This window comes from Macaca fascicularis, chromosome 3, assembly GCF_037993035.2.
Source record: "Macaca fascicularis isolate 582-1 chromosome 3, T2T-MFA8v1.1".
Classification (NCBI taxonomy): Eukaryota; Metazoa; Chordata; class Mammalia; order Primates; family Cercopithecidae; genus Macaca; species Macaca fascicularis.
Genome location: NC_088377.1, coordinates 58,125,635 through 58,149,944, shown reverse-complemented (window position 1 = coordinate 58,149,944; position 24,310 = coordinate 58,125,635). Strand labels below are relative to the sequence as shown.

The window sequence follows — 24,310 nt, the reverse complement described above, 5'->3', positions numbered from 1 at the left end:
TTACTTTTCAGCCTGTCAGGATACAGTGGAAAAAGGAATAAAAAGAAAGGGCAGAAGAAGAAAGACATGTAAGAGGGCCTGAAAGACGGATCACTGGAGGTCAGGAGTTTGAGACCAGTCTGGCCAACATGGTGAAATCCTGCCCCTACTAAAAATACGAAACATTAGCCAGGCGTGGTGGCACATGCCTGTAGTCCCAGCTACTCGGGAGGCTGAGGCAGGATAATTGCTTGAACCCAGGAAGCGAGGTTGCAACGAGTCAAGATTGTGCCACTGTATTCCAGCCTGGGTGACAAGAGTGAAACTCTGTCTCAAAAAAAAAAAAAAAAAAAAAAGAGGGCCTGGAAGATGAAACACTCTGGAACCATCTAGAAAGGAGGATTAAAGCTACCAAAATAAGGGCTGGAGCCTACCCCTTTCCACTCCTCACTATAGTCTACATCTAGCCCCAACAGAGGGAGCATATGAAGCCTGTTACCCTCTCTCCCCACAGATCAGCTCCGTAAAATTAACGGAGGGATGGCTGCTTCCCTATTTATGTCCAGCAATAACTCAGGAACTGAGCATTTAATTCAGAGGTAAAGTGTCTTCCATTTTTAAAAATCCTTAAATTTAAAATAAAACGTGTCTGCTCCTTGGCAGTCCGCAACACTGAACCTCTTTACAAGGGAGGAGAAAAGTCATTCTGACATTATTCAAATTAATCCACCTGCCGCTGGGAGCTGTCACAGTGTATGTCGGTTGATGGAGGCAAGCCTCTCTGCTTGTCATCGCAGAGAGAGTTTACGTTGCTAATGCTGCTCCAGCTCCAGGGCACTGCCTGGAAATTTTGCTTCCAAAGGAAAGCTATCTAGCAGCAATATCAGCGTGTCACACAAAAAGAAATATTGATCTACCCAGGCTGGTGCAGAAGGTATCTAGGTGATGTCAAGAAATAGCATGTATTTCACCTAAAAGCAAGGTGTTCACTGTTCTGTAAGTGCACCCCCATTTCATAAGGAATAGCTTTCTGAAGACAGTGGCTTCAAGAATATGAGTCCCTTCTTTTCTGTGCAAATCCCTTGGCATTTAAAATGTCTCTCCTGGCCTGGCTGGGCACAGTGGTTCACCCCTGGCAAAGTAATCCCAGCACTTTGGGAGGCTGAGGTGGGAGGATCATTTGAGGCCAGGAGTTTGAGGCCAGTCTGGGCAACATAGCAAGACCCATCTCACAAACAATTTTTACAAATTAGCCAGGCATGGTGGTGGTGCATGCCTGTGGTCCCAGCTACATGGGAGGCTGAGGTGGGAGGATCCCTTGGGCCCGGGAGGTCAAGGCTACAGTGAGCTATGATTATACCACTGCACTCCAGCCTAGGCCACAAAGCAAGACCTTGTCTCCAAAAAAAAAAAAAAAAGTCTCCCTTTTATTAGCATCCAGAGTCTGTTTCATGAGTAGGACATACATTAGTGATAATCCAATGATCAGGTTATTTGTTATAACTATTTGGTTGTATGACCTAGACCAGATAAAAAGAAAAGGGTTATTATAATATTCCCAAAGTGAGGAGCAAGGGTGCCATTGTAGAACAGAGAATTGCTCTAATAATATTGATAACAAGAAGAGCTGTTATTTCTAGAGCACTTACTATGTGCCATGGACCATTTAAGCATTTTACATGTATTATCTCATTTAATCTTCACAACAACCCTATAAGACAGTACTATTATTGTATCCTTTACAGATGAAGAATCTGAAGACATCTCATCCAATGCATCTGTGATGGTTAATACTGAGTGTCAACTTGATTGGACTGAAGGATCAAAGCATTGAGCCTGGGTGTGTCTGCAAAGGTGTTGCCAAAGGAGATTAACATTTGAGTCAGTGAACTGGGAAAGGCAGACCCACCCTTGATCTGGATGGACACCACCCAGCATGGCTAGAATATAAAGCAGGCAGAAAAATGTGAAGACTAGACTAGCCTAGCCTCCCAGACTGCATCTTTCTCCTGTGCCGGATGCTTCCTGCCCTCAAACACTGGACTGCAAGTTCTTCAGTTCTGGAACTTGGACTGGCTTCCTTGTTCCTCAGTTTGCAGACAACCTATTGTGGGACCTTGTCATCATGTGAGTTAATACTTAATAAACCCATATATATATTATACATAAAAATATATATTATATAATACATAACATATTAAAATATATAATATATATTTTATATATGTCATATATTAATATATAATATATGATATAAATATTAAAATACATAACATATATTAAAATATATATTATATATAATATATATACATATATTATTAGTTCTGTCCCTCTAGAGAACCCCGACTAATATCACATAGTCCAAATCCACCATTTTACAGGGAAGTAAACCGAGTATCAAAATTTGTGGTTCACATCTGGCTTAGAAAATAGGTCTCTTGGCCAAGTGCAGTGGCTCATGGCTGTAATCCCAGCACTTTGGGAGGCCAAGGCAGGAGGAACGCTTGAGGCCAGGAGTTTGAACCCAGCCTGGACAACATAGCAAGGCCCTATTTCTACAAAAAATAAAAGTAATTAGCTGGGCATGGTGGCATGCACCTGTAGTCCCAGCTACTTGGGCAACTAAGGTAGGAGGATTGCTTGGGCCTAGGAGTTCAAGGTTACAGTGAGCTATGATTGCACCACTGCACTCCAGCCTGGGTGACACAGTGAGACCCTGTCTTGAAAAATTTAAATCAAACAAACAAAAACAACAACAAAAACTGAAACAGCCTCCAGAACCTGGGAGATGTTCTGTCACGTCATGCTGCTGACATTTGAAGTCACTGAAAAACCACTTGTCTCCAGCTGTGAAGTTACGTATTCTTTGAGCCCTGTGGGAAGGCAGCAGTCAGCTGTGGACAGTCATGCAAAGCCGACCAACTAGGGAGTGATATCCCATGTCACCTTGTGAACTGTCCCTAGTTTCCCAGAAAGTGATAAAGTTGATGATGATGCCCCTTTAGGGTCCTGATCAACTGTGATGGTTCATAGGCATTCTTCCCAGCTGACTGTCTGAGCAAATCGCAAATGTTTTAAAGAAATGTGGGAATTCAGTCAGGATGGTGGGACAAAGTGTAAAATCACAGGAAACCTTCTTGGAAGGCTGGGGAGTTTTGCATAACTTCAGGTAGTTTGGCTGAAGGCAGCCGGATTCTCTTTTCAGGAGCCAGAGAGCTTAGGGCACAGATACAAAGGAATGTAGAGGAGTCTATCTAAACAGCTTGTTTACTCATGTGGTCCTAAGACTAACCTTTGATCATACACAGAGAGAGTTTGATTGCTCTCTACTTGGGGGGGTTGGCAACAGTCATTACCTTCTAGTGGTGCTTACTTGAGACCTCTGTCATTTAATGTCTGCTGAATAAATGCCGGGAGGGCCAGCGAGTCAAGGCCATGGCTGCTGACTCTTTACACACCTTTCTTGGTGTCTGTGAGGGGCCCAGATGCTCAGCTGGACTGACAAGCAGAATATTTGTGTCAGTGTACGTTATTCATCCATTGTTGAGTCAGGGTCTGTGGGACGGACCCCCACAAAGAAACAGATATGCCTCCCATTAGACCATCTTACAAACAGCCAAACTCACACTCTGTTTCTCCAGAGGTTGTTTTCATTCAGAGTTTGCATTTGGGGTCTCGAAAGTGTGGAAACACGGATACACTTTTAAAGAGGAGTGATATACAATAAAAGTGTCCTCCATACTTCTTAGAACAAGTTGGTTTTTAAATTTTATTTCATTTCATTTTCTTTTAGAGACAGGGTTTCACTCAGTTGCCAAGGCTGGTGTGCAGTGGAATGATTACGGCTCACTGCAGCCTCCAACTCTTGAGCTCAAGCAATCCTCTCATCTCAGCCTCCTGAGTGTCCAAGACTTACAGGCATGTAACTGCCCGGTGGGTTCACCTTGCCTGCTGCCTAGACAGAGCTGATTTATGACGACAGGGGAATTGCAATAGAGAAAGAGTAATTCACACCAGAGCCAGCTGTCTGGGAGACCTGAGTACTCAAATCAGTCTCCCTGAGCATTCGGGAATCAGAGTTTTTTTGTTTGTTTGTTTTGTTTTGTTTGTTTTGAGACGGAGTCTCGCTTTGTCTCCCAGGCTGGAGTGCAGTGGCACAATCTCGGCTCACTGTAAGCCGAGAATGGGTTCACCCCATTCTCCTGCCTCAGCCTCCCAAGTAGCTGGGACTACAGGCGCCTGCCACCACACTCAGCTAATTATTTTGTATTTTTAGTAGAGACAGGGTTTCACCGTGTTAGCCAGGATGGTCTTGATCTCCTGACCTCGTGATCCGCCTGTCTCACCCGGCCACAGATCAGAGTTTTTAAGAAGAACTTGGGTAGGGGAAGGCCAGTGAGTCGAGAATGCTGATTGGTTGGGTCGGAGATGAAATCATAGGCAACTAACGCTGTCCTCTTGCGCTGAGTCAGTTTCTGGGTGGGGGCCCCAGGATCAGATGAAGTAGTTTATTGATCTGGATGGTGCCAGCTGATCCATCAAGTGCAGGGTCTACAAAATATCTCAAGCACTGACCTTAGGAGTGGTTTAAGGAGGGTCAGAGTCTTGTAGCCTCTAGCTGCATGACTCCTAAACCATAATTTCTAATACTGTGGCTAATTTGTTAGTCCTACAAAGGCAGTCTAGTCTCCAGGTAAGAGGAGTTTTGTTTTGGCAAAGGGCTGTTATCATCTTTGTTTTAAACTATCAACTAAGTTCCTCCCTAAGTTAGTTCAGACTATGCTCAGGAAGGAACAAGGACAGGTTAAAGGTTAGAAGCAAGATGGAGTCATTTAGGTTAAACCTTTTTCACTGTCTCAGTCATAATTTTGCAAAGGCAGTTTCAGGCATGCACCACCACATCCATCTAATTTTAATATTTTTTTTTGTAGAGATGGGGTCTTGCTAAGATGCCCAGGCTGGTCTTAAACTCCTGGTCTCAAACAATCCTCCCACTTCAGCCTCCCAAAATGCTGGGATTATAGGCATGAGCCACTGCCATGGCCAATTCTGCTGGTTTAATATTTGACCCTGATTCCATCACCTGGTGTACTCTGTGCCGCTGTGACAAAAGGAGGGGCAGGTAAAATCTCAGGGTTAACCAGAGAGAAACGTTCCAGGCCATTGTACCAAGAATTGATACCCAATCTGTCTTCATCTTGTTGAAGGACTGGTCATCCCATGGCCATCAGCTTCTAAGAAAGTGGACCACACAATTCACCTGCTTGCTGTGTACAAGCCAATGGTTTTTAGTATAGTCACAGAGTTATGCAATGTCACAAAAATCAATTTTAGAACATTTTCATCACTCCTGCCCCAAAGCCTCATCTTCATTATCAGTCACTCCTCTATCCTTCCCTCCTCCACAGATGGGGGTGACCCCTAGTAGTGGGCAAGCACTATTCTACTTTCTATCTCTCCCAGTTGGCTTTTTATTCATCTTTAGTTGGACTGACCAGACTAGTGGGATGAGTCTGCGCTGCCCTGTTTGGCTTTTAGAGCCCTCTATACAGCATACCTCCTGTTTTTATCTGGAAGATGATGACTTCCGGATGAAGACTGGAGAGTCTTCCATCTTTCCTCTATTTTTACTTTATATTTTTAAAGACTGGAGATGGGGCCAGGCACAGTGGCTGACTTCTGCAATCCCAGCACTTTGGGAGGCCAAGGTGGGCAGATCACTTGAGGTGTGGAGACCAGCCTGGCCAACATGGTGAAACCCTGTCTCTACTAAAAATACAAAAAATTAGCCAGGTGTGGTGGTGCATGCCTGCTATTCCAGCTACTCGGGAAGCTGAGGTACGATAATCGCTTGAACCCAGGAGGTGGAGGTTGCAGTGAGTTGAGATCACGCCACTGCACTCCCGCCTGGGTGATGGAGTGAGACTCTGTCTCGACAACAACAACAACAGCAGCAAAATACAGATGGGATCTCACCGTGTTGTCCAAGCTGGCCTTGAACTCCTGTCTTCAAGTGATCTTCCTGCCTTGGCCTCCCAAAGTGCTAAGATTACAGACCAGAGCCATCGCACTCAACCTCTTTCCTCTGTTTTTCAATGCATATTTCCCACCTTCAGTATCTTCATAAGACACTAAACAACTCATCTTCATTATGTAGTAAAGGGTTAACTCAGTGGGCTTGGGTTGCCCAAACCCTGCACAGTCCAGAGAAAGAACTAGCCCTGGATCAGCTGCTGGGAGACAACCTCTAAGCCCTTGGAATATCCTATCTGCTAAGAGCGTCTTTGTATGCCAAGGCCCTGGACCATGCTACAGCGGTTTAACTTCTGGTGGGCGAGGGCTGGAGGTTGAGTTGCCAAGGAGAGACACGCAAGGCTCTCCATGCCTATGTGACTGACCCACAGTAAAAACCCGGGATGCCAAGGCTCAGGTGAGCTTCCTGATTGGCAGGGCTTCAAATGAGTTGTTATGTGCCCCTGCGGAGCAAATCAGCCCTGCCTGTATGACTTCATCTGGGAGAGGACAACTGGAAGCTTGCAACTGGCTTCTGCTGGACTCTTCCATGCATCTCTGCAGATTTTTTTTTTTTTTTTTTTTTTTTTTTTTTTTTTTTTAGAGGGAGTCTTGCTCTGTCGCCCAGACTGGAGTGCAATGGCGTGATCTTGGCTCACTGAAAGCTCCGCCTCCCTATTCAAGTTATAATCCTGCCTCAGCCTTCTGAGCAGCTGGGATTACAGGTGTGCACCATCACACCCAGCTACTTTTTGTATTTTTAGTAGAGACACAGTTTCACCATGTTGGCCAGGCTGGTCTCGAACTCCTGATCTTAGGTGATCCACCCCCCCCCCTTGACCTCCCAAAGTCCTGGGATTACAGGCATGAGCCACCATGCCCAGCCTGTTGACTTTAATCTGTATATTTTCATCATTAACAAATAATAACTATGATTGTACTGCTTTTCTGAGTTTCCAGAGTTCTCGTGAATCATGAAACATGAGAGTGGGCTTTAAGACCCCAAATACACTCATTTGCAGAACTCTACCTGCGTTGGGTTATCTCGCATATACTCAGCCGGTGAAAATCTCCTCCAGCTGGCAAGGTCCAGCTAGTCACATCTTTTCCAGGAAAGAGAAAACAGCAGGTAAGAACACAGATTCTGGGCCCGACTACATCTGACTCCCAGCTTAACCTCTTACCAGGTGTGTGACCTTGGGTAAGGTGCTTAACTCATGCTTCAGCAGCTCTGCCTGTAAAAAGGATATAATAATATTCATCTTGGCTGGGCACGGTGGCTCCCACCTGTAATCCCAGCACCTTGGGAGGCTGAGGTGGACGTATCACTTGAGGTTAGGAGTCCGAGACTAACCTGACCAACATGGCAAAACCCATCTCTACTAAATGTACAAAAATTAGCCAGGTGTGGTGGTGCATGCCTATAGTCCCAGCTACTCAGGCAGCTGAGGCAGGAGAACCACTTGAACCCAGGAGGCAGAAGTTGCAGTGAGCTGAGATCGCACCACTGCACTCTGTCCTGGGTGACAGAGCAAGACTCTGTCTGGAAAAAAAAAAAATTCTCATAGGGTGAGAATGAGGAGTGAATAGATTTGTATAGTGCTAAACACAAGAACAGTACCCGGCACATAGAATATTCCAGTGTTAGTTATGGCTATGAGCTTTTCCATCCACTCCAATGGCAAAATTCACTCCCTCCCATGATTCCACATTGCCTTGCCCTGAAGTGCTATCACACGCATTTGAAAGCCTGTGTCACCACCCATGAACTCCTTCAAGACAGGAGAATCATTTCATTTACCAATACTATCCCCTGCTGGAAATGCTTACCATGAAGCTGAGCACACAATTGGCCCCTAAAATGTATTTGCTGATGCATAGGAAAGATACCTCTATTTTAAAGTCTGATTTCTTCTCTTAAAGCTTGCCTCCTCTGTAAGCCAGTCATATTCCTCTAGGGAGGAAGAACTAACCTTCTCCCTTTGTACATATCTGTGCAAAGAATTTGAGATCCCAGCAACTATATATCCAAAGCATCCCTTTCAACTAAAGGAGTCTAAGAGGCTCTAACAGCACCCGTACCTTATAATTTATTATCAAATTATATGTTGGATTAAGGATTGCTAAATTGTTAATCATTGCCTTTAATTAGTTGTTCATGAGCAATGTCACTAATTGTAGGACCACCTAACACAGAGCAGGGAGGAACCACTGTCACCTCGCAGAAGACGCCTGACTCAGCTTTCAGCCGGTGCCCTGAAAGCAACATGCTGTAAAATGTCCCATCTGTGGCATTTTGGAACCTTCCCTCTCATGGTGAAAGTCCCAGGCTTCTGCAGATCAGCAGTTCTCAAACTATGAGCAAAAGTTCTCTGAAGGCAGCAGAACTAAGCCAGGTTTTCATGAACTTAGGGTGCACCTAATCTAGGTGCGTTCAGGCTAAATAAATGGCATCCTTCATTCTTATCTTATACCTCACTCTTTTCCCCATATATATACATAATATCATGAATAATAAAATCTGAGTTCATAACAAAACACAACTGAATTCATGGTAGTTTTTTTCCAGATATCCTGGTGGAGTCAGGTGCAGTAGCTCTTGCTCATAATCCCACTGCTTTGGGATGACAAGGGAAGAGGATTGCTTGACGCCAGGAGATCAAGACCAGCCTGGGCAACATAGCAAGATCCCTGCCTTTACATTCTTTTAAAATTACAGCCAGGCACAGTGGCTCACATATGTAATCCCAGCACTTTGGAAGGCTGAGGCGGGCAGGTCACTTGAGGTCAGGAGTTTGAGAGCAGTCTTCCCAACATGATAAAACTCTATCTCTACTAAAAGTACAACAATTAGCTGGGTGTGGCGGTGGGCACTGGTAATCCCAGCTACTCAGGAGGCTGCAGTAGGAGAATCGCTTGAACCCAGAAGGTGGAGGTTGCAATGAGCTGAGGTAGTGCTATTGCACTCCAGCCTGGGAGACAGAGTGAGACTCTGTCTCAAGAAAAAAATTAAAAAATTAGTTGTGCATGGTGGCACATGCCTGTGGTCCCAGCTCTGGAGGCTGAGGCAGGAGTATCGCTTGATCCCAGGAGTTGGAGGCCATGATGAACTATGATCTCACCACTGCACTCCAGCCTGGGCAACAGAGTGAGATCTTAACTCTAAAAATATAAATAACTAAGAAAAAGAAATCCTGGTGGAAATTTTGTTGAATTTATATTCTTTGCACCTTGAAACAGCCATTATTTTTTCTGTTTTCGGTGAACTTTCTGCAATGATTCCAGACTTTTACCCCTTTTGGGTAGCCTCCTATCCAAGGTCCAGCTCTCACTCTTAACAAATGATTTTCTTTCCTCATTCACAAGGAAAATGTGAGTCAGACAACATGACTTTGCCCTTCCTACTGTTCAAGACCAAACCACTGTTCATGTCCTGAGCCCACCCATGCGTCCTTCTTCAGAGTTTTTCTTTCCCAGTCAGCCCCCACCCCTTCCTGTCTGTCTTCAGACTTCCCCCTTCTCCTTGTTTCATGCCTTCAGCTGTACGTACTGTGTTAAAACAGGGTTCTTTGTGTCCACACTGGGGCTGAAGACATTCTGACAACAGATGCTGTATTCAAAGAGATCTTGCAAAAATTTCAATAGACAGACAAGCAGATTAGCTGAGTACTTAGGACAAGTAAGTGGAGTCTGGGAAAGGAAGGTGTCAGGAGGGTTTCCCAGAAGCAAACTGTACCCCAAGGGAGGGGCGAGAGTCCTACCATCTAACCCCAAGCCTAGTGGCCGGTGTCCCTGGAAGTGGACACACATGTTCACTGGTGTGTGACTCACACTTATGAAAGGAAATGTGCCCTCTGGAGCACAGGGGAGCCCTGGTCAGGGAAGCTATCTTTCCACCTAAGAGGGACAAAGGTGTGCAAATCCCAGAAACCAGATACGGAATCTGCAGAAGGTGTGGACTTGGAACCACTTTAAAAACTATGTCAGCCAGGTGCAGCGGCTCATGCCTGTAATCCCAGCACTTTGGGAGGCTGAGGCGGGTGTATCACAAGGTCAAGAGATCAAGACCATCCTGGCCAACATGATGAAACCCCGTCTCTATTAAAAATGCAAAAATTAGCTGGGCGTGGTGGTGCACGCCTATAGTCCCAGCTACTTGGGAAGCTGAGGCAGGAGAACTGATTGAACCCAGAAGACAGAGGTCAGTGAGCCAAGATCGCGCCACTGCACTCCAGCCTGGGTGACAGGGAAAGACTGTCTCAAAAAAATAAAAATAAAAGGGATGTCCACCAAGAAAAGCAATGGATTTCTCATGCATGAATGAACCTCATAAACTGTATGCTAATAAAAGACGCCAGAAACAAAAAGTCATATTCTGTAGGACTCCACTTATATGAAATGTTCACGATAGGCAAATCCACAGAGACAGAAATTAGATTGGCAGCTGTCACGGTTAGGTGGGAGGGAGGAATAGGAAGTGACTGCTTAATGTGTACTGGGTCGCTATTTGGGGGAATAAGAAAACTCTGGAAGTAGATCGTGGAGATAGTTGCACAACATTAGGAATGTCCTTATTGCCACAGAATTTCACACTTTACAATGGATAAAATGGTAAAACTTATGTTACATATATATTGCCACAATTAAAAACAACATCATAAACAAAACCAAAAGGGATGCTTCTAGACCAGCAGTCTCCAACCTTTTTGGCACCAGGGACTGGTTTCATGGAAGACAGTTTTTCCATGGACAGGGGTGGTGGGTGGGGATGGTTTCAGGATGAAACTGTTCTACCTCAAAAGATCAGGTATTAGATTATCTCATGAGGAACATGTAACTTACATCCTTCACATGGGCAGTTCATAATAGGATTTGTGCTCCTATGAGAATTGAATACCACCGCTGATTTGATGAGAAGCCGAGCTCAGGAGGGAATGTGGGAGATGGGGAGAGGCTGTAAATACAGATGAAGCTTCGCTTGCTCGCTCGCCTGCCACTCACCTCCTGCTGTGAGGCTCAGTTCCTAACAGGCCATGGACCAGGACCAGCACTGGTCCGCAACTCAGGGGTTGAGGACCACTGCCCTAGACAGTGGCTTACCAGAGCATGTAGACTCCAGGAATAAGAGGACATGGGGCAAACAAGAAGGCCAAAGTCGAGGGTACCCTGGGAGAGGCCAGCTGAAGGGAGTCACTGACTGCATGGGGTCAAAAAAGCAACCTGGAGGTTCAGATTGCCTACACCCCAATGTGGTGTGGACACTGAAAACAAAAAAAGGATATTGCCTAATCATATGGTACTAGCTTTATGACTATTAAAAGTAAATGAGGCCGGGTGTGGTGGCTCACACCTGTAATCCCAGCACTTTGGGGGGCCAAGGCGGGCAGATCACGAGTTCAGGAGATTGAGACCATCCTGGCTAACATGGTAACACCTCGTCTCTACTAAAAATACAAAAAAAAAAAAAAAAAAAAAAAAAAAAAAGCCGGATGTAGTGGCATGCACATGTAGTCCCAGCTACTTGGGAGGCTGAGGCAAGAGAATGGCTTCAACCTGGGAGGTGGAGGTTGCAGTGAGCCGAGATCGCGCCACTGCACTCCAGCCTGAGCGACAAAGCAAGACTCCATCTCAAAAAAAAAAAAAAATGGGTAAATGAAAAGCTATATATAAAGTCCTCAATATGCATTCAGTAAATGGTACATCTAGTAATAATTTGTTTATTATCATTATTAATATGGATCAATGGTATAACTTCCTATGAACAACAAGCTTGTCTTTCTAACTAGCCAATATCTTTTTTTTTAAGATGGAGTCTGGAGTCTTGCTATGTCACCCAGGTTGGAGTACAGGTGGCATGATCTTGGCTCACTGCAACCTCTGCCTCCCAAGTTCAAGTGATTCTCCTGCCTCATCCTCTCGAGTAACTGGGATTACAGGAATGTGTCACCATGCTCAGCTAATTTTTGCATTTTTAGTAGAGACAGGGTTTATTCATGTTGGCTAGGCTGGTCTTGAACTCCTGATCTCAGGTGATCAGCCCACCTCGGCCTCCCAAAGCGTTGAGATTAAAAGTATGAGCCACCGCCTCTTCTTCCTGCTTTTGCTGTAAGATGTGCCAGCTCCCGCTTCACACATTCTGCCATGAGTAAAAGCTCTATGAAGCCTCCTTAAAAGCCAAGCAGATGCCAGTGTCATGCTTGTACAACCTGCATAACTGTGAGCCAATGAAACCTCTTTCCTTTATAAATTACTCAGCCTCAGGCATTTCTTTGTAGCAATGCAAGAACCGCCTAACAGAAAAGAAGTCACTCTTGGAGAACAATCAGAGCTTAAGATAGCAGATTTAGGGAGCTTCTCTACACAGACACAAGAGCTGGGTCAGTGCTGCTTACACAGACGAAGCTCAGCAGACAGGCCTGTGTACACACAACAATACAACATGAGGGGAATCTCTACAGGCTGAATTCGAGTTCCAGGAAGTCTGGCCATGTTGCTCCTATGACTCTGAGTGACACTTTCCCCAAATCCCCCAGCCCCACTGACATGGTTTGGCTCTGTGCCCCCACCCAAATCTCATGTTGAATTGTAATCTTCAGTGCTGGAGGTGGGGCCTGGTGGGAGGTGATTGGATCATGAGGCTGGATCCTTCACGAATGGTTTAGCACCATCCCTTTGGTGCTGTTTTCATGATAGAGTTCCCACGAGATCTGGTTATTTAACATTGTGTGGCACCTTCTCCCTCTCTCTTCTTCCTCCTACTCTGGCCATGTAAGACGTGCCTGCTTCCCTTTCTGCCATGACTGTAAGATTCCTGAGGCCTCCCCAGAAGCAGAAGCCTCCATGCTTCCTGTACAGCCTGCTGAATCCTGAGCCAATTAAACCTCCTTTCTTTATAAATTACCCAGTCTCAGGTATTTCTTTACAGCAGGGCAAGAACTAATACACCCACCATGGCACCCACAATACATATCACAGGTGCCCACTGCCAGTGCGAGATGCATAAATAAAAGCTATCCTGGGAACAACACAGGTCTCCAAGGAGTTGAGTGTAAAGGCCAGATCGAGTTCTGGGGGCTGGGTGGTCCAATGCAGTCTAGACACATGCGGTTGGGTCCTTGAAGTTTTGAAGAAGAGAGGTTTATTGTCAACATTTAGAAGGCAGGAGATTTCACAAAGGCTCTAGATTTATGGCTGCTCTTAAAATTCTGGGCCGAGTGCGGTGGCTCACGCCCGCAATTCCAGCACTTTGGGAAGCCGAGACAGGCAGATCACAAGGTCAGGAGTTCGAGACCAGCCTGGTCAACACGGTGGAACCCCGTCTCTACCAAAAATACAAAAAATTAGCCAGGCATGGTGGCGCGCACCTTTAGTCCCAGCTACTCAGGAGGCTGAGGCAGAAGAATTGCTCAAACCCGGTAGGCAGAGGTTGCAGTGAGCCAAGATTGCGCTCCTGCACTCAGCCTGGGTGACAGGGCTAGACTTCGTCTCAAAAAAAAAAAAAAAATTCTGAAGGCCTAAACACACTGGCCTTATGTACCCCCAGCACCATCAAGCAGAGCTGGGAACAGTTGCCTCCTTGGGCAGGACCTGTGTTCTTCAGTTCCCCAACCTCTTACCCTTACAGTCAGCTTTTGCCCTCTTTCATGGCACTTACCCACTTGCCATACTGGAAACTCTGGTGTAGAAAAGAAGAGTGGAGGACAAAGAGAAAACCTGAGAAAATAGCTATTTAGCAGGCAGGACAAAAAAGATATTAATATACACAGAAAGAAATAGGAAAAGAACTGAAACAGAAGGAATTATCAATCCCCTTAATGCAAATCTCCTATATTATGTTGCTTACTGGGAAGTCTCAGTATCTAAAGACTCGTCTAACGTAATACCATTTGGACGATGAAACGTTCTCCTTGGCCCATCTTTTACTGGAGTAAAATCGTAACTATTAAAATTTTGGCATCACAGCAAGAAAGAGAAACCGCCAGGTCCTCATGTCTAAGAAAGCATATTGTATCTGCTTAATAATTTCAGAAGGACCATAAAAATTCATCCCTACAATTAAATTTCCCCATCAACTATTAACAAATTAAGCATCCCGTAAGTTAAGACACATTAAAAAGAGATCATTGGCATTTGATTCTATTTTGTACATCAGAGATGCATGTAATATTAATGACTCATGATCATGACTATTTTCTTGAGTCTTTTCAAAGTGCATATAAATCATCTGTTAATGTTATCGTAATTCATGAAATACAAGCTAATTTTTTGCTTAGAGCCACCTTATAGATGTTTGCTGGGCATCCGAAGGCACTGCACTGCAAGCACTTCTTTTTCTCTGTTGCTAGCACTTACAGTCACACACGCATACTGTTATCTGTCCTGGCTGCAGGCCAGTCTCCCGTGTGTCAGTGCGGAGACTTGGGAGAAAGTATCTTTTAGCCAACACGTGAAAGTCACTGTCTGTGAGTCCATCCTTTGAGTTTCATCCCTTTGAGATCTAAAGGTCAACATGTCTTCAAGCACTCGCCATTAAAGCTCAAATATCCCTGAAGGCTTTGCTTTAGTTAACCTTACACTATTAATGTTATTTGCAGATAGCCAAGAATATGGTCCTGAAACACTCCATGATGAACAGGTTGGGTGGGAGCTGAGCCGTAAGACAGCTTGAGGAAGTTGTAGACCCAAAAGATTTACCTTCTCTGTTGTACAAATTTGCCCATGGCTGGCTCTACTCCAATGCAATTTTTCAGCTCTTGGTGTGAGCAGAAAATTAACAGAACTTTTCAAAAGCTTACTCTTTTTTTTATTATTATTATTTGTGACAGGGTCTCCTTCTATTGCCCAGGCTGGAGTGCCATGATACGATCACAGCCCACTCCAGCCTCGACCTCCTGGGCTCCAGCAATCCTCCCTCCTCAGCCTCCTGAGTAGCTGGGATTATAAGAGCACACCACCACCTGGCTAATTTTTTAAAATTTTATTTCAATGGAGACACAATCTGGCTATGTTGCCCAGGCTGGTCTTAAACTCCTGAATTCAAGCAATCCTCCTGTCTTGGCCTCCCAAAGTGCTGAGATTACAGGTGTGGGCCACTGGGCCTGGCTAAACTCTTACTCTTGTTAATCACAAATGTTTTAACTGAGAAAGAACTTCATGACTATCTGGAAAAAGTCTTCATCCTTACTCCATTATTCCATCTTGCTATCTTAACACCAACAACCACACCCCTAAAACCGAGCCCAGGTACACAGGCCTCTCCTGCCTCTCCCGACTTAAGACAGAATCATGATTTTAAGAGTCAGTTTGGTCCTCAAGAAGAACTCACATAAAGTCCTGAACTATAACTCGGGGATCAAAGGATTTTCAACCAAGCCATTTCCCCCAAATAAGGTACCATTCACAGGTTCCAGAGATTAGGATTTCCACATCGCATCTGCAAAGTCCTTTTGATATGGAACAGGGGCAGGGAAGTGCTGGGTAGAGAAGGGCAGGGTCCCTGGCAAGGGCTCCACCCTTGGGCCTGTGCTCACGGACCTAAATGAGGACAGGTATTTCTGTTTTTGCAGTCAAAAAGTTGCCTTTTGACCCACCATGCCCCATCCCCCATCCTGTGCTCATAAAAACCCGGGACCATAGTGGGCACAGACACAAGCAGCTGGACATTGAGAGGAGCAGAAGAACACACGGACAGACACCAGCAGACACTGGCAGGCCAGCAACAGCAGAATGACGTGGATGCTGAGGGGAGTTCGGCCAGGGGTAGTTGGAGGAGAGTCTGGCTGCTGTGCTACCCGACTCCAGGGGAAGACCACCTTCCCACTCCATTCCCCTTCTTGCTCCCCATCCATCTTCTTGAGAGCTACCTCCACCCCTCAGGAAAACCTTGCACTCATTCTCCAAGCCCACATGTGATCTGGTTTTTCTGATACACGAGGACAAGGACCCGGGATACAGAAAGCCCTCTGTCCTTGTGATAAGCCAGAGGGTCTAACTAAGCTAATTAACACAACCTGCCTGCAGATGGCAAAGCTGAAAGAGTACATTGTAACACACACCAACGGAGGCTTCAGGAGCCATAAACACTCAACCCTAGAGACTGCCATGGAGTCGGAGTCCCAAAATGCTCCCCGAAACCTACCCATCTGCATGATCCCCCTAGGGGTTTGAGCAGTGGGGCGCTGAAGAAGCAAGCCACACCCCTGTCATATGCCCTGCAAAGGTTTAAGGGAACACTCCCATTTCACTTTTTCCTAAGGGACCATTCACAGGTTCCAGAGATTAGGAACCTGTGAATGGTCCCTTATTTGGGAAAAGGACTTTGCAGATGCCATTAAGTTAAGGATCTCAAGATGGGAGATAATCCTGGATTATTTGTATGGACCCAAAATATAATCATAAGAGCCTTTATAAGTGGGAGGGAAGGAAGCAAAGGAGGAAAAGGTCACATGATGAAGGATGCCAGAGAGAGAGAGAAAGGGAGATGCGACATAGCCATGAGCCGAGGGAGGAGGCAGCTTCTGGAAGCTGGAAAAGGCAATGAGATAGATCTCCCCGAGAGCCCCCAGAAGGACCCAGCCCTCCTGACCCAACCCCTCCTTTATTTTAGTTCCATCGGCTCATTGCAAACTTCCGACCTCAAGAACTGTAAGAACATCAATCTGTGTGGTTTCAAGTCATTGTTTTCATAGTAATTTGTTATAGCAGCAAGAGGAAACTAATACAGCATTGAAATCAATATTCATTCAACCTCCTTGCTTTTTTTTTTTCGAGATGCAGTTTTGCTCTTGTTGCCCAGGCTGGAGTGCAATGGCATGATCTCAGCTCACTGCAACCTCCACCTCCCAGGTTCAAGTGATTCTCCTGTCTCAACCTCCCAAGTAGCTGGGATAACAGGTGCCTGCCACCATGCCTGTCTAATCTTTTTACTTTTAGTAAAGAAGGGGTTTCGCCATGTTGGCCAGGCTGATCTTGAACTCCTGACCTCAGGTGATCCAACCACTTTGGCCTCCCACAGTGTGGGATTACAGGGATGAGCCACCATGCCCAGCCTCAACCTTTCTATTTGAATTTTGCAATTATGCCTCGAGATATTGATCTCCATATCCCGAGAGGCAGCTTGGTGGGACCCGGGACAAGAGTTCTAAAGAGTTCTCCAACGTTCCTCCAGCTTCCCAGAATGCCACACCCCCTTGTCCTTTTCTATATGATCTTCTATCATGAAAAAGAGTGCAAACACAACAACAGTAGAAGACTTCAACAAGTATAAAATAGCCCCAGAAAAAATAACTTTCAAACTTCATCCTTAAAAGTTTCTGAACACAGCTCCTCCTAGACAAGGAAGAATAAAGAAGTGTGAACATTACTATCAATCTGAAACTTCTCAGTATCGCCGTTGAAAAGCTGCACTTGAAAACTTTACATAAAGGTGCAAAATGCAACATCCTCCCTCTGCAGGAAAGCTGTGATCCTGAGACAACCACGGCTCCTGGAGAGCTGTGTGCACACAGCTGCTCGAGCCCAAGGCAGGCTTTTCTGGCCTCTCTCAGTGGCTCCTTTGTACCCTTGAATTTGGGGGCTTGTTGGCCGCCAGGGGTCACCAGCCACAGACCTTATGGGGAGAGAAGGGTCTCCGGCGTCCCACCAGTCTTTTGGGGGGCTGATGTACATGCACCACAGCTCCCAGCTGTACCCGTGGGCCGAGTTCTCGTACCGCTGCACCTCAAAGTTGTCCTGTTTGATGTTGTCAATGGAGGGGAGGATCACACGCTTCCGGTTTTCCTGGATGCGGGATAGAACCGGCTCAGCCCTGAAACAGAGAAACAGACATGAAACCTTTCTTCTCTCTCCTGAGGCACACCTCCCAAGACCACAGGGAATGAACAGCATTTAGCTAAAAGGCTGGGCTTCGGGAAGGCTGGAACTCAGATGGAAACTGAGGCTTCCAGGGACCTGTCCATGCTGGATCCTGCAGCTTCACACCTGGGCTGTAAAGTGTATGAAATCAGCTCACCCCTTCACCCTTGTTGGAATTACTACAGTGATGCCTGCTCCAGCCTGAAAAGCCTAGAGCAAGAGTTCAGAACATGGGGTCTCCTTCCCAAGAAAGTGCCAAGTCTCACTTTCATATTGACAGTGGACTCCACGATTTACACTGCATGACAGTTTTATACAGTGTCGTCAGTTTACCCCTAGGGCACTGACTGCCACCGCTTGTTTTTTCTGCTGGCACTGAATTTCCTTTCCCAAAATAGGTCACTTCTGTCTGGGATGGCCTGGTTTTAATACATATTTCACTAGCTTCTGTGTGTGTGTGTGTGTGTGTGCGTGCACGCACGCATGATTATTTCAGTTGTTTTAATTTTGTGTGAGTGTATGTGTGTGTGTGTGTGTATGTGTGTGTGTGTTGGCATGATTATTTCCGTTGTTTTAATTGATGATTTAATTGTGTGTGTGTGTGTGTGTGTGTGTGTGTGTGCGCGTGATTATTTCAGTTGTTTTAATTGATGATTTGATTTCTTAGAAGGGACCTAATTGAATTGGTTAGCAATAGAAGACTGGAAACTAATTAAATGCAAAGGCAGGCAGAATCCTGGCTTCCTGCTCACTTCCCCAGCTCGAGGCTGCAGCGGGCATTCGTCAGTGATCTGGCTTCAGGTTCAAGGCGTAGCCCGCTGGCTTAGGAGACAGCAGATGGTCAGACACCTCCAACATCGTGCATCTCCGAGGCAGGCGCGGGAAGGGATCATTTCCCACATTCGAGAAGGAGAAGATGGCTCTCCTAAGCCAGCGCATTAATCTCCCAGCTTAGAACAGAATGCAGGTTTTGGAACAGAGTCAAGCGAAAATCCCATTCCTCTGCATTATCGGGAAGAATAATGAGAACACACAGTCGACAACCCATCTCTTTTCATTTGCAGCTACTGAATTACCTGTTGGCTCATCTCATCTTTCTATTTAAAATGAGCAATAAAATATACCCTGGGCCATTACCTGCTTCCAATACTTCTGCACACACCATATAAGCTGAAGCCAAATGGCACTGATTTTCCAAGGCTTCCAGGCAGGCTTAGGAGCATGGCCCTGGCCAAGTCTCCACTCATGAAATTCTCCCCTGGGAATGCCCTTTGCTATTGGCTGAAAGCCCAGCCATCTAACAAGGCTTAGACCAAGTACCACCTCTCCCACCTCTCTCACCACCTGGTCCCAAGACCAAGCACCACCTCTCCTGTGGGAGTTCTTCCTCTCAACTCCTAGATCATTTTCCCCACCTTATTCAAGTCACAGTGACTGTGCAGCTGCCTTTGCTAATCATCTCTGAACACAGGCTATTGTTCCTATGAGCTAATGACAGCTGATCTTTATTGAGCACTTACTAGTGTTAGGCGCCATTCTAAATATTTCCCATGTGCTGACTAATGCAACCCCCAAGATAATCTTATGAGGTAGATGCGATGATCAGCATTATCCAAATGAGGAAACTGAGGACCAGGGAGGTTAAGCAGCTTGCTCCAGGCTACACAGCCAACTGGTGGTAGAATCAGGTTTCTAAACTAGATGGTCCGGTTCATGTCTTAATTCTGAAGCTCCACTACCTCCTTGATGAAACATGATGAACCCCACACAAGCCCAGACCATGCATATAGAAACATTCAGTTCAGCCCATCCACCAGCAGTAAGAGTCACTGAGTATGGAGGCAGAAGACCTGGGTTCCAATGATATTTCTTTTTTTTTTTTTTTGAGATGGAGTTTCACTCTTGTCTCCCAAGCTACAATGCAATGACGCGATCTCAGCTCACTGCAACTTCTGCCTCCCAGGTTCAAGCGATTCTCCTGCCTCAGCCTCCTGAGTAGCTGGGATTACAGGCACCTGTATTGTATTTTTAGTAGAGACAGGGTTTCGCCATGTTAGCCAGGCTGGTTTCGAACTCTGACCTCAGGTGATCCACCCGCCTCAGCCTCCCAAAGTGCTGAGAGGTGTGAGCCACCGTGCCCAACCCCAATGATATTTCTGTGGCTGAGAAGTTTGATCTTACTGTCTACTAGACAATGTATGACGATTCCCAATAATTTGCTCCCTCCTCCCTGGGGATGTCCTGCCTATTACCAGATGGCCTGCAATGCTTCCCTAGAGAAGCACACTCCTTCCTCAACCTCCAATTAACATTTAACCTGGACATGTGAATTGGTTTGCCAATGGGATGTGAGTGAAAGTGACGGTGTCACATCAGAGCAGAAACTTTAACAGCCATTTCGAAGTTCAGCCACTGTTCTTTTCCCTGAGCCACAAAGATGGGATGTTCTAGATAGGAGGATTCCTTGACTCTCAGAACACAGAGGATAAAAGCACAGCCACAGTCAGACAACCGCAGCTGATGTGCCATGCAGACAAGAGAGAAACATGTATTGCTGTAAGTCATTGTGACTGGAGACTTTTATTGCAGTAGAACCTGGTAAAAGTTGAGACATGCTATCTACCTTGTAATGGAGAACCACCAGGGGGTTTTAATTCAGAGAGGGCTCTATGCCACCCGGGTAGATGTGTGGAAAATGAGTCTGAATGGCAAAGACTAAAGTCACAGACATCAGGGAGAATCAGATGATAGGTGGATTCAATTAGATAGACTAGAATTAGACTGTAGACTTGAGGGCAGATACCAAACTTGCCAGATTTTGAACCCCAGTTTAGTGTCCAACTGTCCCAGTTTGTGCAGGACTCTTCCAGCCTTACCACTGCAAGTCCTGAGAAATCACTCAATGCCAGGCAAACCCCAAACCTAGAACACCACCAGGGGATACAGTAGGCATCTAGCAAGTATCTGTCAAAAGAATGAGTTTCAGCAGTGACCGCATTCGTTTAGGTGAATGTCAAGGAAGAACCAAGCTGGGAGAGTAGTGGTCAAGACACTCTTGAAAGAGGGAGACAGGAGAAACGGCAGACAAAACTGGCTGAAGCTGGAGGTTGAAGCGATGAGTAACATGAGGGCAAGGGGAAAATCAAGGGAAAGGGACATATGTGGGGGGCAACCAGTTTTGAAAGGAAAGAAACGAGGACGCAATGATGCCAAGGAAAAGACAAGGTATGCCAGGCCTGAGGCTGTGACAGAACATTGGCGTGCATCTTTTTCAGAAGGCTTCCATTATGGCTCAGTGCTTCTCAAACTGGAGCATGCATCAGAGTCCTCTGGAGGGCTGGTTACAACAGACTGCTGGATCCCACCTGCACGGCTTGTGATTTCAGGCGACTGGGTGGAGCCAATGAATTTGTATTTCTGACAAGTTCTCAGATTCTGTGGATGCTGCGGGTCTGGGCACCACACTTTGGGAATGATTATTACTAGAGATAAACAGCTCTGGAGCTCAGGAGAGAGATGGGGGCTGAAGACACGCAGCTGGGTGTCACCAGAGTTTGATGACAGCAAAAAACTGGGAGGGAAAATTGGTGTCTGAGATGGCAACAGACCCCAGCGTGCACTTGAAGGGGTCAGTGTTATCAGTGGTCCCGGGTTTCTTAAGTGGTCATATGCATAAACATTGGTTTATTGGTTGTTGCAAATGAAGAACAGACATTTTAATGTTAATTAGTGATGGGATACTGGTTCTTCGAATCTAGTACAGTGAACAACACTTACTTAAGACAGCCTCAATAAGTGTAAATAAACAATTTGTGAAATACAAGACTCTGCTTCTTACTAATTAAGCAACCCAGGTACAGGTTATTTAACCTCTAACTTGATGGATCATTGGTTACTTAGCAACAATCATCTGACCACGCTTTAAAACGGGAAAGTTCTATTCCAATTTTAACATGATTTTGGCATTTTTGTGGCCTCACTCTTTGTGCATCCAAAATCTTCTACTCCCCGTACACTCAACCAGTTTCTCACACTCTGTTCTTTCCACCTAGAAAAATATCAGGGCCATATCTGCAGAAAATACGCTTCACCTTCCTCCGAATGATGTGAAAGATAATTCTGGGGAGCTTTACCTGAGTGGTCAGAATTATAACTATATCTCTTTTCTCACAATGACAGTCAACCATCAACCTGCAAAGACAGCAGCAAAGAAGGAAAAGAGAACAAGAAAATTATGACTTCTTGTCCCATTTGCAAGGATTCTGTTGAGTTTTGTCTACTTGATACACCATTTTCTTTTTCTTTCTTTTTTTTTTTTTTTTTTTTGAGATGGAGTCTCTCTCTGTCACCCAGGCTGGAGTGCAGTGGTGTGATCTAGACTCACTGCAACCTTGGCATCCCAAGTTCAAGCAATTCTCTTGCCTCAACCTCCCGAGTGGCCAGGACTACAGGCGTGCTCCACCATGCCCGGTTAATTTTTGTATTTTTAGTAGAGACAGGGTCTCACCATGTTGCCCAGGCTGGTCTCAAACTCCTGATCTCAAATGATCCACCCACCTTGGGCTCCTAAAGTGTCGGGATTACAGGCGTGAGCCACCGTGCCCAGCCTGATACACTATTTTCATTGGGGATTTTGATGATGATGATGATGCCAATGATGATGAACTGAACAGACGGCAGGTAAATTTCTCCCTGCTCCCCAGTTTTATCCCAGACAATGGTCTCACTTTCTTCTTCAATGAGTCTTTCTCTGTTCTCCCAGTGCCCCTACAGGTAACAGGCGAAATGTCCCACCTCCCGCATTCCAGCCCCTCTCAACCACAATGCAGGTCTTGAGCACCCCTGAGTTTCAGCTCATGACCTACCAGCCAGCGGTGAATTCCACGTGGGCATCAAAGAAGCCAGTGACCTGCCCGGTGGCCACCTTCCAGCCCTCAATGCGAGCGCGGATCAGGCCTTCCCTCTTCTGATTTCTCACCACCTTCACCAGCCCGGGGTAGCGTTTGTGGACATACTCCTCCAGGGGGACCTTCAGCTCCTCTGCAAATAACAAAAATGCAAGAAGGTCTATAAACATGTCACTTCAAATTTGCATCTAACCCACTGCAATGCCCACAGATCTTCAGCGAGTTCAAAGATCTCAAAAAAAATCGCATGTTAGTAATTCTGGCAGAAAAGAAAATCTCATCAGTCTAGGAGTCAGACGACATCTCTGATGCATTCACCCAGGATAGCTATCTTCTGACGGTCTGCAATCCGTACAGCTGGATGGGAACCAGGCCTGGCTTTTATATCCTGGCTGCTATGAGCCGGCAGACGTCCTTCAGGATTCTTTTTCTTCGTGGCCCTCCCCCCAAACTTGACCAGAATCCTTGTCCTTGTCCTCCTGCTACCCCATGGGTCCATCCGGTTTATCAATTTCTATACGGGCTTTTCCATCTGCACACAGACTCATTCTTACAGTACGTGCCTTGGGACGCAAAATAAGTCTCTGCTCAGTAGTAGAAATGCTAGCTTGGAGGCAGAACTAAAGCTACCAGGGATTGAATGCCCTCCCTTCTGCAACAAGCAGGTGGGAAAGTGCATTTCTATGAGCTAATTTAATCCTTGCAGAAACCCCAGGAGGTTGCTAGATTAATTCCATTAATTAACTACGTTAATTCTATTTTGCAAATGAAGACATAATCTTAGAGAGGCTAACCTGTTCCGAGGTCACATTTGTGGTAACGGGAGAGCTGAAACACAATTCAGCTGAATCTAACTCTATAGACATAAAGACTGATACTCAGCCGAGTCTGGTGTTGTGCACCTGTACTCCTGGCTACTCAGGAGGCCAAAGCAGGAGGATCACTTGAACCCAGGAATTGGAGGCTGCAGTGAGCTATAGTTACACCACTGCACTCTATCCTGGGCAACAGAGCAAGACCTGGTCTTTAATTTTCAGAATAAATAAAAATAAAGACATCTTAAAAAAAAAAAAAAAAAAAACAGCGATACTTTGTGTGCATAAAAATCACCAGGTATAGGGAGGAAAATGAGGGGCTAACAGGGAGGGGATTCTTAGATACCTGCACTCCATACACCCTGCACGGGTGCTGGGGTACTCAGGGACATGTCACCAAAGGCCATAGATCATGGAATGCTACAAGGCGAATCCCCCCTGGTGACCAGGGTTGGCTTGTGACTGCAGGAATCTCCGTTAAGTTCAGGGAGAACATTCTGAATGCTGAGCACTGGGCACCATGCCAGGTGTTCCGCAGGCACTGTTAGCTCTTAGCTGCCACGTGACCTGTGACCTGGTCGTGGCTCTTCCCACGAACAGGATGTCAGCTCCTGGCTACATTACTCACCACATCTGGGTATCAAATGAGTTCCTCATTTGTTAAGCAGTTGCAAGACTTTGGGGGAGATATATGGGTATGGATCAGTAAGGCTGGCAAAAGAAAGTGTGGGTCATTACCACTGG

The 24,310-nt window shown here is 45.8% G+C and overlaps 1 protein-coding gene across 5 annotated transcripts in view; it reads right to left on the bottom strand.

Moving 5' to 3' along the window:
• Positions 1-24,310, bottom strand: part of GALNT17 (polypeptide N-acetylgalactosaminyltransferase 17) — a 611,589-nt gene that overhangs the window by 292,383 nt on the left and 294,896 nt on the right. For all 5 annotated transcript variants that reach the window (XM_065541829.2, XM_074034847.1, XM_005549422.5 and 2 more), the window contains 2 exons: positions 22,710-22,884; positions 17,600-17,797 (listed from right to left, as the gene is read on the bottom strand). In XM_065541829.2, the coding sequence (XP_065397901.1) occupies positions 17,600-17,797; positions 22,710-22,884 (373 nt within the window). The remainder of the gene's footprint in view (positions 1-17,599; positions 17,798-22,709; positions 22,885-24,310) is intronic.